Raw genomic sequence first — 12,051 nt, 5'->3', positions numbered from 1 at the left:
TAATTGATTTTCCATAAACAATCGACAGTACTTAATTGAAGTTTACTCACACTCGATTCGAGAAACCTTCTAGACAATCACCCACCCGATCATTCATAACCCATTCGCCAAATGTTTCTTATTGTGCAGTTAAAAATGGAACCAAAAGTTGCTATCACCAGGTGTTTCAGGCAGACAAAAGAACATTTGCAATTAAAATCGGAACTGGTACGAAAGTTTTTAATGCCCCGACTGGAAATGCCAAAAATTCCTCATCCGCAGAGAGGGAAGGAGAATAATTAAAGAAGTGGGAGTTGCCCAAAAGTCGGAAGGCCAAAAAAACAAAGCGTTTTGATGAATGGTTCATAATATCCACACACACATGAGCACCCCGCACACACACACGGATGAACTGACGAATAAGCGAAGTCACCCAAGTCAGAATTCCCCGATAAAAAGGGGGTTTTTATACGAACAATAGCGAAGACACAAAATCTTATAAACCGAAATTAAAAAAGGCAACAACAACGCTCATAACTGCGCTGCCGAGCGAGACGGCGAATGCGGGAGAAAAAGAGAGGGAGCGAGCGAGTGCGAGAGAGGGCGCAACAAATGGCAGGCTCTCTGGCGGCAGAGCGAGTGAGATGGCAGGCTGCCAAGGGCCGCAAGGCAGGGGGCGGGGGCACCCCCACCTCTCCTATAAATTATGATAAATTATTAATCGAGAGAGCGAGCGAGACGGGGCGTGTGGGCATTACAACAACAATGGCGCAAAGGTGAGCCGCAAAAGGCGGAAGGAAGTCTCGCTGCTCTCGCCCGAGAGAGAGGGAGCGAGAGAGAGCAGCTCATAATTCGCCGAACAAGTTTCATAAACGTCTCTCAGGTAAAAACGGCGACTGCGGCTGAGCATCCTCCAGGCAAACAAAAAAAGAACAAAAAACCCCAGGGAGTGAGCGGGCTGGCAAGAGTAACAGTAACAGCAATTTAATAAAAATTATGATGAGAGCGAGCGAGAGGCGCATATGAAAAATAATATGAAATGCGAGCGGGAGAGCGTGTGTGCGCGCGTGTGAGTGAGTGAGCATAAGGTGGGTTGGTTGAGTGATAGTGATTGTCAGGATGTAATAACACAGACACAGACACAGACGCAAACTCGCACACACCAACCGGTTCCTCACGAAGTCGGCGGGCCAGAGCCGAGCGCAGCCGAGCGCCCGACGAGCTGCGGCGGCTGTTACTCGTGGCGGCTGTTATTGTTTGTGTCACTCTTGTTTGGACGCGCGTTGCTGAACGTTCGCAGCGAGCACTCGATTTCTCTCAGTGCCGCATCGGCCCACGTTGCGTATGCGTAACGCGCCTCAGTTCGCCTTTAGCTAGTTTTCCTTCGAGCCACTCACAGTTTTTCCCCAAGTGCCGCGAAAATTCCACCTACGATGACAATCACCGGGCGGCTGTAGCTCTTGCCAGCAAAACACCAGCTAAACACGACCAATATCGAGTAAAACGCCTTCGAACGCGCGCAAAGGCCAGCGGTAATACGCGTTTCCCACTGCCGACGGCAAAACACAAAAGTGCTACTACCAGTAACTAAAACCTAGTTATTTTCCAAACCAAAAACAAAACACAGTGCAATGATCGAGCAAAGTTAAGAGTATATATCAAACAACAACAAAACACACTCACACAACAGTGCTAGCAAAGTTCTCTTGATGAAAAATCACCTGTCCAACGTTCTGTGTGCGATGCGTAGTGACTTCAAGGATAATCACCAGGAGACCATCAATAAAATGATACAATTTGGCACAGTGAAATATGGCATTGTCAAACAGCTGAAGGATCGCGCTCGCAGCGCCGACAAAGGTGAGTTCGAAAGCAATGTGTTTTATAAGAAATGTTGGAAAAGACTAAAACTCGAAGAAAAACAAATGTTCTAAATTGTCTTTGACATAATTGAAATTTCAAAACGTCGCAAGTTCTGATATTTTGTAGACAAGTGAAGCTGCTCGTCGGCTGCCTTTTATATTTTCTTATCCTATTTGTCATTTGAAAAGTTTTCCGCACACAAATTAGAAAGTATTTTCCCCTCAGCGGAACATAAAAACGATTTTGATACCCAGTTGGCATTTAAAATTAGTCAACTAATTTCTCATTATTGTTTTCCCCGACCCAAGCGTTTTCCATTTGACTGATAAGACTTTGAAGTGGAAACCAAACTTTTGGGCAAACATTAATAATTGTGGCACCAGGGCACAAATCGTAGGTAGTCCACTTAAATCTGAGTATTGGCTTATCATGTCTTCAAAAATGGTATATTCAAATTTAGAAACTTATGGCTGTTCAGTTTTTCACCGCGATTATATGGACAAATATATACATATAAACTATATTTCTTCGGTTTTGCATTTCCAGTTTCTGATTCGATTCAATTCGAGCGCTAACAGCTACTATTGGCTACTCCCCGCACCCCTTGCGATCTTGTTTTTTATGATAAATCAAAAATCGATTTCGATTTAATGGAGCAACTTAAAAACGATATGATTTAAATATGGCTTCAGCTCATTTTATATAGAAGAAATAGCTTTTGGGAAAGGCAAAAAAGTGAGTTGGTCTGGTGTTACGTTGGTTATTTGGAGGCCTCTCGGCAGGCGTGTTTCTTTAATTGGTTTTGAAAGCTTCGAAATTCGGACATTTGCATGCCAGCGAACTTAATTATATTTATTGATATTTTAAGGCTGCTGAGTCAAGTGAATTTTACGACAAAGGGAACTGACGAAATATTGGTTATAGCATTTTCGAAAATCACATTACTCAAATTTAACTTTCGTTTAATTTTGGCAAATCGGTTTTCCTTTAATCCAAAAATTATTCATCGACACACAGTAGATTTTCATTGGATTTTATTTCCCAATCAAAAGGTGTGTGTGTATATATATATCCATAATTACAAATGAGCTCTCATTACATTTGAAAATTGCTGCCCATAAGCTTTAAAAAGGTGATAAACATTTGGCTGTGTGCGTGAAGATGAGGATATTTTTTCTTTTTATCAATTTGTTTGGCGCGGTTTTTATTTATACACCGCATATGATGGCATATAGGTATATAAGTTGTGTATACCCATGCGGTGTTGTTGCTGCTTGGGGCATTAATAAATGTTAACTCATTAGTGCGGGATAATAAATTAAATTAATATCGCAAAAAATGAAAATCGAAGCAGATTCAGTGATGCAGTGAGTCGGCGCTTATTTCCATATGATTTATACGGACTATATACCTCTAAATACGCATATACAATGTGGTCAGTACGAAGCCAATTCTGTGAATATGGAAATGCCGATCAATTTGTGTCGTTTTGCTTTGTAATCGAAGTCGCGCTCGCATAACTTAATGCCATTAATTATTTAATTATTTTTATTTATGCGATTCTGCTTTCCTCTGCCGCAGTGTCCCTATTAAAAATGTATGCCTAAAACTTTGATGGGGCACTCAATTCAATTGTGACCTATGGCAGCCAAATCCGATCAGACCGGACTTGGATATATTATTCAATTATGCCACACACTCGATTTGCCTCCGCTGGATTTTCTGTAGTTTACTCGCATTTCTTTTCTGATTTTGCATTTTCCAATTGGCTGAACATTTGTTTCACCTCAGGCCAGCGGGCTCACGGTTGGTTCGCGGCGATTTGCATATTGAATATGACGATGGAATAATTGAAAGTCAGTCCAGAACTAAAGTCGAGGCGTATGCAAAAGCCAGTGCTGGAGGAATGAACTGAAAAGTGTCGAGGTAGAGGTACGAATCCAAGGGAATTTCGAGTTCAGCACACGGAGAAAAATATTCAAATACCTAAAAAACTAGATACAAAATATTGAAAAGACAGATTGAAAATGAATTACATAGTTTCGAAGAGTATGCCAATTTACAAAATATTTATTTATCCGATTGGGCTGTTTATACCTCTTTGTTTTACATAGAATTTATATTTAGCTCACTAAAAATTGGTTTTATAATAATTATAATTTTACAATAATATTTATAAACAGAACATTAAATTACTCAAAAAAATAACGGAGGAAAGGTGGTTCCCATAAATTTATACCTCAATGAAAGAATAAATTCAAATGCTTTGTTAACTTATACTTTCAATATTCCTAGAAATAAATGTATTGCAATTAATTTACTTTACCAGTTCTCACCACCCCAAGTTCGGGTAAAAAATTGATTTGCTGAAAGCTGAAAGGAAGCAAAACAAAATTTATTTGCAGCGAAATTTTGTTGAAAATATTTGGACACATAAAATGCCAGAAAGTTGACATTGGCTAATGGGATTGATGGACAGACTGGGTTAGCAATTATGAGTATTTTAGGGCGGGGCGGGGGAGGAGAACTCTTCAATCGTTCCTACTCGAGGGATTTATTCGCTTTAGTTGCGCACGAGGAGCGGGAATAATTCATTCGAATTTAGCCAACAGACACGGCCCGAATTTATGGCTTGACTTAATCCACCTTTAAACTTGCACGATTTAATTTATATAGGAGCGGTTTGTGTGTTTCAACAATGGGAAATATAATTTCGTCTCGTTTCACAATTTCATATTTATTTATCTGGCAGATACAGATACAGATACAGATGCCGAACGCACGGGCGGAATGAACCTCGCCGGTTGTCAGTAGAACAAAATACGGTTTCGGTAGACAAAAAATAAATCTTTAAACGGCTCACACACACATTCGGCGTATATATAGACTTAGTTAAATGTTTGGATATTTTGTTTTGGGCGCCCACGCGTCCGAGGAACTAAAATACGGCAAACTAAAATCAAAATCCCAATCGAAACCGAATCGGGGGCTAAGGCATTGGCCTCTCCGCCGAGGGGCAATATCTCCCTGTCTTTGGGGCAACACCAACACAATAAACAAGCTGCGTTTATTGTTATTGTAAATTTAACAATTTTATTACCAATTGTAAAATGACTTAACCATGTTCGAGACAATTTTATGTTCGTCATAATTGGATGTGGTTTTGCCTTTGGTGTGTTGCGCACTGCCGCCGCTGCCCGAAAGGTTTATGGCAACATTATAATTAATTTCAATTAATTAAAATACACTTCACTTATCAGCAATCATAATCATAACTCCTCGGCCGAGCGGTTTCGTTTTTGAACTGCAATTGCAGGCAACAAAAGCGATTTTTAATTGAATATCTCAGGGGGGCGAAAAGTATCTTTTAAATAAATTCTGTTCCGAAAAGTAATAATACAAATAATATTAATGCGATCGATATGCAAATGGCGCTGATAGTCGCCAGGCGCTCTATCTGCATATCTTTTTGTGCTCCGGCATCCATGTATCTGTATCTGAAGCCGTATCTGTGTATCTTTTGTGGACGAAAACAGAAAACAGAAAACCCGCCCAACTCGTTTGATTTTTGCAGAAATATGTTTTATTATATATATCGAACGAGTGGGGCCCCAGTTCGTTGGCTCTGAGTTATCATAAATTATATTTTATGTGCGTGTGCGGCAAAAGTTGCCGCTGTTGCTGTTGCTTTTGGTGTTGCTGTTGCTGGTGGACCAATCTTTGACTTGGTTTGCTTTTTAGGCTCGGCGCGATTAATTAGTCAGAGTCAGAGGCACTGGACCAGGCCAAACGGCTGTCAACTGCTTTCTCCCCTTGGACAGCTCACCTGGCAACAAGTGAGCATCAGTCGGCCAGCAGCAACATCAGCAGCAACAGCAGCAGCAGCAGCAACACGAGCAACAGCAACAATTGCAACTGCCGGCGATCAACTTGGAGACTAATTGTGGGCTGAAAACAAAAAAACAGCTGCGGCCGAGGGAAAAGGAGAGAGAACACATGCTTCAACAAGAAATGTAATTTCATTCAGTTGGCAGCAGCAATAGCAGCAGCAGCAACAGCAACAGCAGCAACAGCAACTAGCAGCAACATCCCCACTCCCGCCAGCAACTGCAACGCATTGCAATGAACAATTGCCGGCGATTAAGTCATATGCAGAGGGGGTGGAGAGGGGGCGGCAGGGGGCAGTTAACAGGTAGTTGAGTTATCGGGAAATGGGCAGCAATCCCAACCAGCTTCTGACTATTTTGGACCTACTCCAACCACTTCCTATGGGCTTCTTTGGAATACCGAGAAAACCTATGAAAATCAGTTCCTTATTGCCAACTTAATTATAAAGAAACATTTTAGCTAACTTATTCTTAATAAATTATTTCACGTTTTTAATATATTTTATACATTTAATCAATATATTTCTTAATTTTAAATATAACCTTTTTTTAAACTTTTTAAAAAGCTAAACAAGTTCGTGCTATACAGCTAAACTTTATCTAATACTGTGTGAGATTTCACAAATTTGAAAATAAGGCAACATTCAAAAGATTTATTTTTGATTTACTATTTTTTTAATATTTTTATGTATCGCTGATCATAATATTTGTATCAAAAATATATATTTTTGTGAAATATTTCTTTTTTTAAGTCTAAGAAAAGTTTACCTTTGGCTCAAGACATACAATTGATCAATAATGTTATTATCCAATGTTTAACTACTTTCTAAAATTCATATATTTGATAAAGAAGGCATAATTTTTAATGTCAACAAAGATAGTTATTAAAATTAATATTTTTAATTCACTGCTTACTGGCATAAGCTGTTACTTGCTTCATTAAAATCTCAATTGAGAAAATAATTCGAAAATAATTCGAAAATGTCATTTGCTATTTTTGCAGACACTGGTAGCGATCAGGAGGAGAACGGTGGCTGCTCGCCACTGACCACGGCCACCACTACGGCCAGTCCCAGCCGGAGTCCCGAGCCGGAGGAGGAGCACCACGAGGAGCAGATGACTCCCGAGCACCAGAACGACAAGAGCTTCCAGGTGAAGCCGGAGATAGAGTCCGTGGAGGATAACAACAACAGGGTGGCGATGGCCAAGCCGAGTTCCGAGGAGCGGGAGCCGAATGCCAGCGGTTCCATGCCGAGCTCCCCCGTGGCGGAGGCCAGTGCCGAGGAGGCGGCCACGGAGAGGTCCTCCGAGAAAGAGAAGGACATCGAGGTGGATGTGGAGATGGGAGACGAGCCGCCGAGCAGTGCGGTGCCCTCCACGGAGGTGGCTCTACCGGGAGCAGCAGGCGCTCCAGTCACTCTGGAGGCTATCCAGAACATGCAAATGGCCATTGCCCAATTTGCGGCCAAGACCATTGCCAACGGCTCCAATGGAGCCGACAATGAGGCTGCCATGAAGCAACTGACCTTCCTGCAGCAAACCCTCTTCAACCTGCAGCAGCAGCAGCTCTTCCAGATCCAACTGATCCAGCAGCTCCAGTCGCAGCTGGCCCTTAATCAGGCCAAGCAGGAGGAGCTCGAGGAGGATCAGGATCAGGAGCAGGAGCAGGAGCAGGAGCAGGATGCGGAGCAGGAGACCGACACCTACGAGGAGGAGGAGCGCATTGCCGACATGGAGCTGCGCCAGAAGGCGGAGGCCAGGATGGCGGAGGCCAAGGCGCGTCAGCATCTGATAAATGCGGGTGTCCCGCTGCGAGAGTCCTCCGGCTCCCCGGCGGAGTCGCTGAAGAGGAGGCGGGAGCAGGATCACGAGTCCCAGCCAAATCGTAGACCGAGTTTGGACCACACTCACAAGGATGACGCGGCCCGGGATGCGCTGGCCAAGCTGAAGGAAATGGAGAACACACCGCTGCCCTTTGGCTCGGATCTGGCCTCCAGCATCATCACCCACCACGACGATCTGCCGGAGCCGAACTCCCTGGATCTCCTGCAGAAGCGCGCCCAGGAGGTGCTGGACTCGGCCTCGCAGGGCATCCTGGCCAACAGCATGGCCGATGACTTTGCCTTCGGTGAGAAGTCGGGTGAGGGAAAGGGTCGCAATGAGCCCTTCTTCAAGCACCGCTGCCGGTACTGCGGGAAGGTCTTCGGCTCGGACTCGGCGCTCCAGATCCACATCAGATCGCATACCGGAGAAAGACCCTTCAAGTGCAACGTGTGCGGCAGTCGGTTCACCACCAAGGGAAACCTCAAGGTCCACTTCCAGCGACACGCCCAAAAGTTCCCCCACGTGCCCATGAATGCCACGCCCATTCCCGAGCACATGGACAAGTTCCATCCACCCCTGCTGGACCAAATGTCGCCCACGGACAGCTCGCCCACCCACTCGCCTGCCCCACCCCCGCTGGGTTCTGCCCCCGCCTCCTTTCCGCCCGCCTTTCCTGGCCTCCAGAATCTCTACCGGCCACCCATGGAGATCCTCAAGAGCCTGGGAGCCGCTGCCCCGCACCAGTTCTTCCCACAAGACCTGCCCACGGATCTGAGGAAGCCCTCGCCGCACTTGGACGAGGAGGAGGAGCCGCAGGTCAAGAACGAACCCATGGAGGAGAATAATCAGCGGGAGGAGCAGCAGGATCAGGAGAATGCCGAGTGCTCCGAGCCCGAGCCGGAACCCCTGCCACTGGAGGTTCGCATCAAGGAGGAGCGCGTGGAGGAGGCTCAGGAGGAGCAGGTGAAGGAGGAAGATCATCGAACGGAGTCACGGAGGACGCCCTCTCCGTCGGCAGAGCACCGCTCCCCGCATCACCACCACCATCAGCAGCACCACCACCACCGCCATAGCCACCTGGGTTATCCACCGGTGGTGCAGCCCATCCAACCGGCCGCCCTGATGCACCCGCAGCCCTCGCCGGGCTCCCAATCCCATCTAGACCATCTGCCCACACCTGGACAGTTGCCGCCTCGCGAGGATTTCTTCGCCGAGCGTTTCCCCCTCAACTTCACCACCGCCAAGATGCTTTCCCCCGAGCACCACTCACCCGTGAGATCGCCCGCCGGAGGAGCCCTTCCGCCGGGAGTGCCGCCACCACCGCACCACCACCCGCACCACATGGCCAGATCGCCGTTCTTCAATCCCATCAAGCACGAGATGGCCGCCCTACTGCCACGCCCCCACAGCAACGACAACTCGTGGGAGAACTTCATCGAGGTCTCGAACACCTGCGAGACCATGAAGCTCAAGGAGCTGATGAAGAACAAGAAGATCAGCGACCCCAACCAGTGCGTGGTCTGCGACCGGGTGCTGTCCTGCAAGAGTGCCCTCCAGATGCACTACCGCACCCACACCGGCGAGCGTCCCTTCAAGTGCCGCATCTGCGGCCGGGCCTTTACCACCAAGGGCAACCTGAAGACCCACATGGCGGTGCACAAGATCCGCCCGCCGATGCGGAACTTCCACCAGTGCCCCGTCTGCCACAAGAAGTACTCGAATGCCCTGGTCCTGCAGCAGCACATCCGGCTGCACACAGGTGAGCCCACGGATCTGACGCCCGAGCAAATCCAGGCGGCCGAGATCAGGGATCCGCCGCCCTCGATGATGCCGAGTCACTTTATGAATCCCTTCGCGGCGGCGGCCTTCCATTTCGGAGCCTTACCTGGCGGACCAGGTGGTCCTCCGGGTCCCAATCACGGAGCCCACAACGGCGCCCTCGGTTCGGAGTCCTCGCAGGGCGATCTGGACGACAACATGGATTGCGGGGAGGACTATGACGATGATGTTTCCTCGGAGCACCTCTCGAACAGCAACCTCGAACAGGAGGGCGACAGGCCCCGCTCCGGCGATGACTTCAAGTCGCTGTTGTTCGAGCAAAAGCTGAGGATCGATGCCACCGGAGTAGTCAACACGAATCCCGTGCGACCGCGTTCCTCGTCCTCGAGCCATGGCCACTCGGTGGGCTCCACCTCGGCACCCACCTCGCCCACCCAGGGGCATCCATCGTCCCTGGTGCCGAAGCCCAGTTTATCGCCGGCTCGATCGGAGGCTTCCCAGGGAGCTCTGGATCTCACACCACGAGCTGCTCCCACCTCGAGTTCCAGTTCGAGATCACCGCTGCCAAAGGAGAAGCCCGTGAGTCCGCCGAGCTTGCCCAGGAGTCCCAGTGGTCACAGTGGTCACGCCGCCGCCTCCCTGCTCACCTCCCCCCTGCCGCCCACCGTGGGCATCGATTGCCTGCCCCCCGGACTGCAGCATCACCTGCAGCAGCAGCATCAGCATCTGATGCAACAACAGGCGGCAGTGGCGGCGGCAGCGGCGGCTCAGCATCACCACCACCAGCAGATGGCCGCCCTGCACCAGCACCAGGAGCAACTGCGTCGCGAGGCAGCGGAGGCGCAGCAGAAGGCCGCAGCAGCTGCAGCAGCAGCGGCCGCAGCAGCCGCCGCCCAGCGCCAAACCCCACCGCAGCCGAATCAGCGACAGGAGGGCGGACCGGGAGCGGGACCGCCAGGACCCAATCCGCTGATGGGCGCCCGCCCGCCCTTCGGCATGTTCCCCAACCTGCCGCTCTTCCCGCCCGCCACCACCCAGAACATGTGCAATGCCATGAACCAGATCGCCCAGTCCGTGATGCCCGCCGCACCGTTTAACCCACTGGCGCTGAGCGGGGTGCGCGGCAGCACCACCTGCGGCATCTGCTACAAGACATTCCCCTGCCACTCGGCGCTGGAGATCCACTACAGGAGCCACACCAAGGAGCGGCCCTTCAAGTGCAACATCTGCGACCGCGGCTTCACCACCAAGGTGAGTTATTCAAAACTTTTGGTGGCACTTAACGGGGGGTTAGCAAATGAGGCTTACAAGCGTAAGAACGAAATTTATACCAGAAAACTGATGGAAAATTTCCTTTTTTATTTACCTTTCCAGGGCAACCTGAAGCAACACATGCTAACTCATAAAATCCGCGACATGGAGCAAGAAACCTTCAGAAATCGTGCCGTAAAGTATGTAAGTCTTCCAGTAATCCCCATCCCATCCTGTCCTTATTTCCAATCAAAGATCTTTCATGTTTTGTATTATTTTTTCAAATGGGTTTCACATCATATTTTAAATTCACAATTTTGGCACTTTTTTGTTTTTTGGATTAATCAATAATAATCAATCCCCCCGATCATCCCCAAGTAAAGTCCCCCAAAACCATCAATTCACTCTAACTAACCAAACATTTTCTTTTGCTCTTTTCATTTGCAGATGAATGAGTGGAGCGACGATCGCGAATAAGTAAACACTCTACACTATCACGATCTGGATCAAGATCGTTAACTCGACGATCAAGATTACTTGGCTCCCAGAAAAAGTTTGGCGATCGCAGCCCAAATGCCCAGTCAAGATGCAATCGATTCTCGCAACCAAATGATCTCAAGATTTAGAGCGAAATGAGGGGAGAAGGGAAGGGGCCGACTCTGGTGGAGATCAGTCGTGTACACAAATCTTTATATTTATAAATTGTTGCCCACAAAAATATTATTTGATTGTTGTTCCAAATGAAAAGTGAAAAAGTTCCCCACGGCAAACGGGCTGATCCACGTGCGATTATGTTCCAGCTCCGAGCACTTTCATAAACAATTTTTTATGATCCGACGGAGAATTTCGTACACCCATACTAGGGAGGGATCATGAAACGTATCCAAAGATGCATCAAAAGCGATTTGGGTTCCAGCTGAACAGAGAGAAAGATCTGGGGATGGAACCAAAGGCAGCTTGGTATGGAGAGACTGATAGCGTTTCATGGTCCACAAAACTAAAAAACGGAATCCAAATGCGATTCCGAACCCGAATCCGAGGCAGCTGATGAGACAGTGAAGGCGTAGTAAAATCAAAATTCGAATTTAAAGCAAATCTTAAGGTATATGCTAATATTAAAATAATAGGTACCTAAGCGAGACATGTGTACATACGTATATATATATGATATATTATAACCAGACCCCTCACAGACACACGCATACGCATACATGTTAAAAATCTATTTGGAATGTGCAATAATATGACATGCTATAAATTTAGATGCGAACGCCGAGCGCAGGCTTTTGTTTCCTACTACTCGTAAACTAGATTTATTTTCCACTTCTTGTACATACTTCGTATATAAACACACACTCACACTCACTTTATTATATTAAAAAAACATTTCGAAATCCAAACGCTTTGCTTTCGAGAATGGGTTAGGAATAAAAATGGAAAAAATCGAAAAAAATATATATGAGAAATT

The 12,051-nt window shown here is 47.2% G+C and overlaps 1 protein-coding gene across 2 annotated transcripts; it reads left to right on the top strand.

Moving 5' to 3' along the window:
• The first annotated feature begins 1,259 nt into the window (after positions 1 to 1,259).
• salm (spalt major) lies at positions 1,260 to 11,661 on the top strand. 2 transcript variants are annotated; one of them, XM_036821826.3, is made up of 4 exons: positions 1,260 to 1,839; positions 6,733 to 10,583; positions 10,707 to 10,783; positions 11,031 to 11,661. In XM_036821826.3, the coding sequence occupies exons 1-4, from the start codon at positions 1,689 to 1,691 to the stop codon at positions 11,032 to 11,034; spliced, it is 4,083 nt and encodes a 1,360-aa protein (XP_036677721.3). In that variant the 5' UTR covers positions 1,260 to 1,688; the 3' UTR covers positions 11,035 to 11,661. The 2 variants fall into 2 exon arrangements, with proteins under 2 accessions (XP_036677721.3, XP_036677716.3); XM_036821821.3 differs by having other exon boundaries at positions 10,707 to 10,787.
• Positions 11,662 to 12,051: the final 390 nt, after the last annotated feature.

Source organism: Drosophila suzukii, chromosome 2L (genome assembly GCF_043229965.1).
Source record: "Drosophila suzukii chromosome 2L, CBGP_Dsuzu_IsoJpt1.0, whole genome shotgun sequence".
NCBI classification, from domain to species: Eukaryota; Metazoa; Arthropoda; class Insecta; order Diptera; family Drosophilidae; genus Drosophila; species Drosophila suzukii.
Note: the sequence above shows the minus strand (reverse complement) of the source record. Positions and strands in the feature narration are given on the sequence as shown.